This window comes from Manacus vitellinus, unplaced genomic scaffold (genome assembly GCF_001715985.3).
Source record: "Manacus vitellinus isolate BGI_N305 unplaced genomic scaffold, ASM171598v3 scaffold_115_pilon, whole genome shotgun sequence".
Taxonomy (NCBI): Eukaryota; Metazoa; Chordata; class Aves; order Passeriformes; family Pipridae; genus Manacus; species Manacus vitellinus.
In genome coordinates this window covers 286977-288826 of record NW_021938866.1, presented here as the reverse complement: position 1 = coordinate 288826, position 1850 = coordinate 286977, and the positions used below count along the sequence as shown (strand labels likewise).

At 61.4% G+C, this 1850-nt stretch overlaps 1 protein-coding gene across 1 annotated transcript; it reads left to right on the top strand.

Moving 5' to 3' along the window:
* Positions 1-115: 115 nt before the first annotated feature.
* RAX (retina and anterior neural fold homeobox) lies at positions 116-958 on the top strand. The gene has a single exon (XM_029965692.1). The coding sequence runs from the start codon at positions 212-214 to the stop codon at positions 602-604; it is 393 nt and encodes a 130-aa protein (XP_029821552.1). The 5' UTR covers positions 116-211; the 3' UTR covers positions 605-958.
* Positions 959-1850: the final 892 nt, after the last annotated feature.

The window sequence follows — 1850 nt, the reverse complement described above, 5'->3', positions numbered from 1 at the left end:
ACGCCCGAAGCCCCCAAACCCCTTTCTGCCCTGGCTCGGCACGGTGCAGCACATCGCCTGCTGCGTGCTTCCCTCGCTCTGTTTCAAGTGCCTCGCTGCACCCAGGGGCGAGCCTCTGCCCGGGGCCCGACTGATACGGCTGTGCTTGCAGGTGTGGTTTCAGAACAGACGGGCCAAGTGGAGGCGGCAGGAGAAGCTGGAGGTGACCTCCATGAAGCTGCAGGACTCGCCCATCCTCTCCTTCAACCGCTCGCCGCAGGCAACACCCATGGGTCCTCTCAGCAGCAACCTCCCCCTGGAGACGTGGCTCAGCCCGCCAGTGCCCAGCAGCACGGCCCTGCAGACCCTGCCTGGCTTCGTGGCCTCACCGCAGAGCCTGCCCGGCAGCTACACACCACCGCCCTTCCTGAACTCTCCGGCAGTGACCCACGCGCTGCAGCCCCTGGGGGCCATGGGGCCGCCGCCGCCTTACCAGTGTGGGGCCACCTTTGTGGACAAGTTCCCCTTGGACGAGGCAGACCCACGCAATACGAGCATTGCCGCCCTGCGGCTGAAGGCCAAGGAGCACATCCAGTCCATCGGCAAGCCCTGGCAGACAATCTGAACTCCCCCTCAGCACCTGGGAGAAACCCATGGGGAAGGCCCGTCCCAGGATGATTGAGGGACACCCTTGCCCTGCCTCGGCTGCCCCGGATGGCTGGGCACAGGAGGGCTGTCCCTTGCACCAGCCTTTCCCCCACGCCTTGACTTGCTTTGTATTTTGTGGTCCCTTTAATTCCCTTTTCCACATGCCCTGAAGAGTTAGGGGCCCAATCATAGCTTAGGAAAAACAATCTCTTTTGTTCTGTCTCCTTGGCTGGATCCTTTAGTCACAATAAAAGCTGCAGTAGGGCAAAGAGCTGTGTAAGGTGCCTGGGAGCCCAGGTATCCTGCCGTACCTGGGGAGGGGTTTCTGCTTTTGCACCATTAAATGGCAACATCTGCATGGAGGCTGCGCATCATGTTTCTGCACTCAAAGGGGCTGCTCGGGCTGGACCCTCCGCTGCCTGTGATGCGTGGAGGGGTGGGAGATGCCTGGCTGTGGACTCTTCTCCCTCCTCCTCCAGCAGCAGGAGCTGGCCGTGGCCCTGGGGTCTGCAGCCCCACAACAGGGAGTGTGGCCAGATGAGGGTCCCCCCTGGGCACAGAGGCGCCGGGGCCCTGGCAGTCCGTGGGCCAGGCACAGCACTCCCACAGCTGCTCTTGCAGGGCAGCCCTAGGTTCAGGTGGGCTTTGCCTGCCCCCTGCCCAGGCAGACCGGGGGCAGTGCCAGTCCCCAGCCTTTGCTGCCTCTGCAGAGGAGGAGAATGGCAGGGGTCCTGGTTCCCTGCAGCCCAGCTGCTGCGGCGGGAGACAGACGGTCACTTCCTGGGCACTGGACACCCGGCTGAGGCCTGGCGGGCACATTCTGCCTGCTCTGGCTGCCCAGCACAGCCCCCGGAGGCTGGCACGGCGCTGGGCCCTGCCTGCTCCCCTGCCCACCCAGTGCCCATCGCCCGCCTGCCGAAACTAAAACTGCGGCATCTTTATTTTTCATTATCTCCGTTACTGCCTGTAATGGGGCTGAGAAGCTGTAATGAAACACCCCTTCTCCTCCACTGGGCATGGGGTGCTCTACACACTCGGGAGGTTGTGGCAATTAACGTTTCTCATTAGGGAAGAGAGAAAGATGCACAAGTGCCCTCATTGTGTTCTGGGGATGATTCAATGCAGACTTGGGAGACCTCTCCTTTCACCATTTCCCACTCGTTGTGGCCAGACAAAGGCTGGCGTCTAATTATATTTTCACAATCTGTGCGTATCTTTTAAGA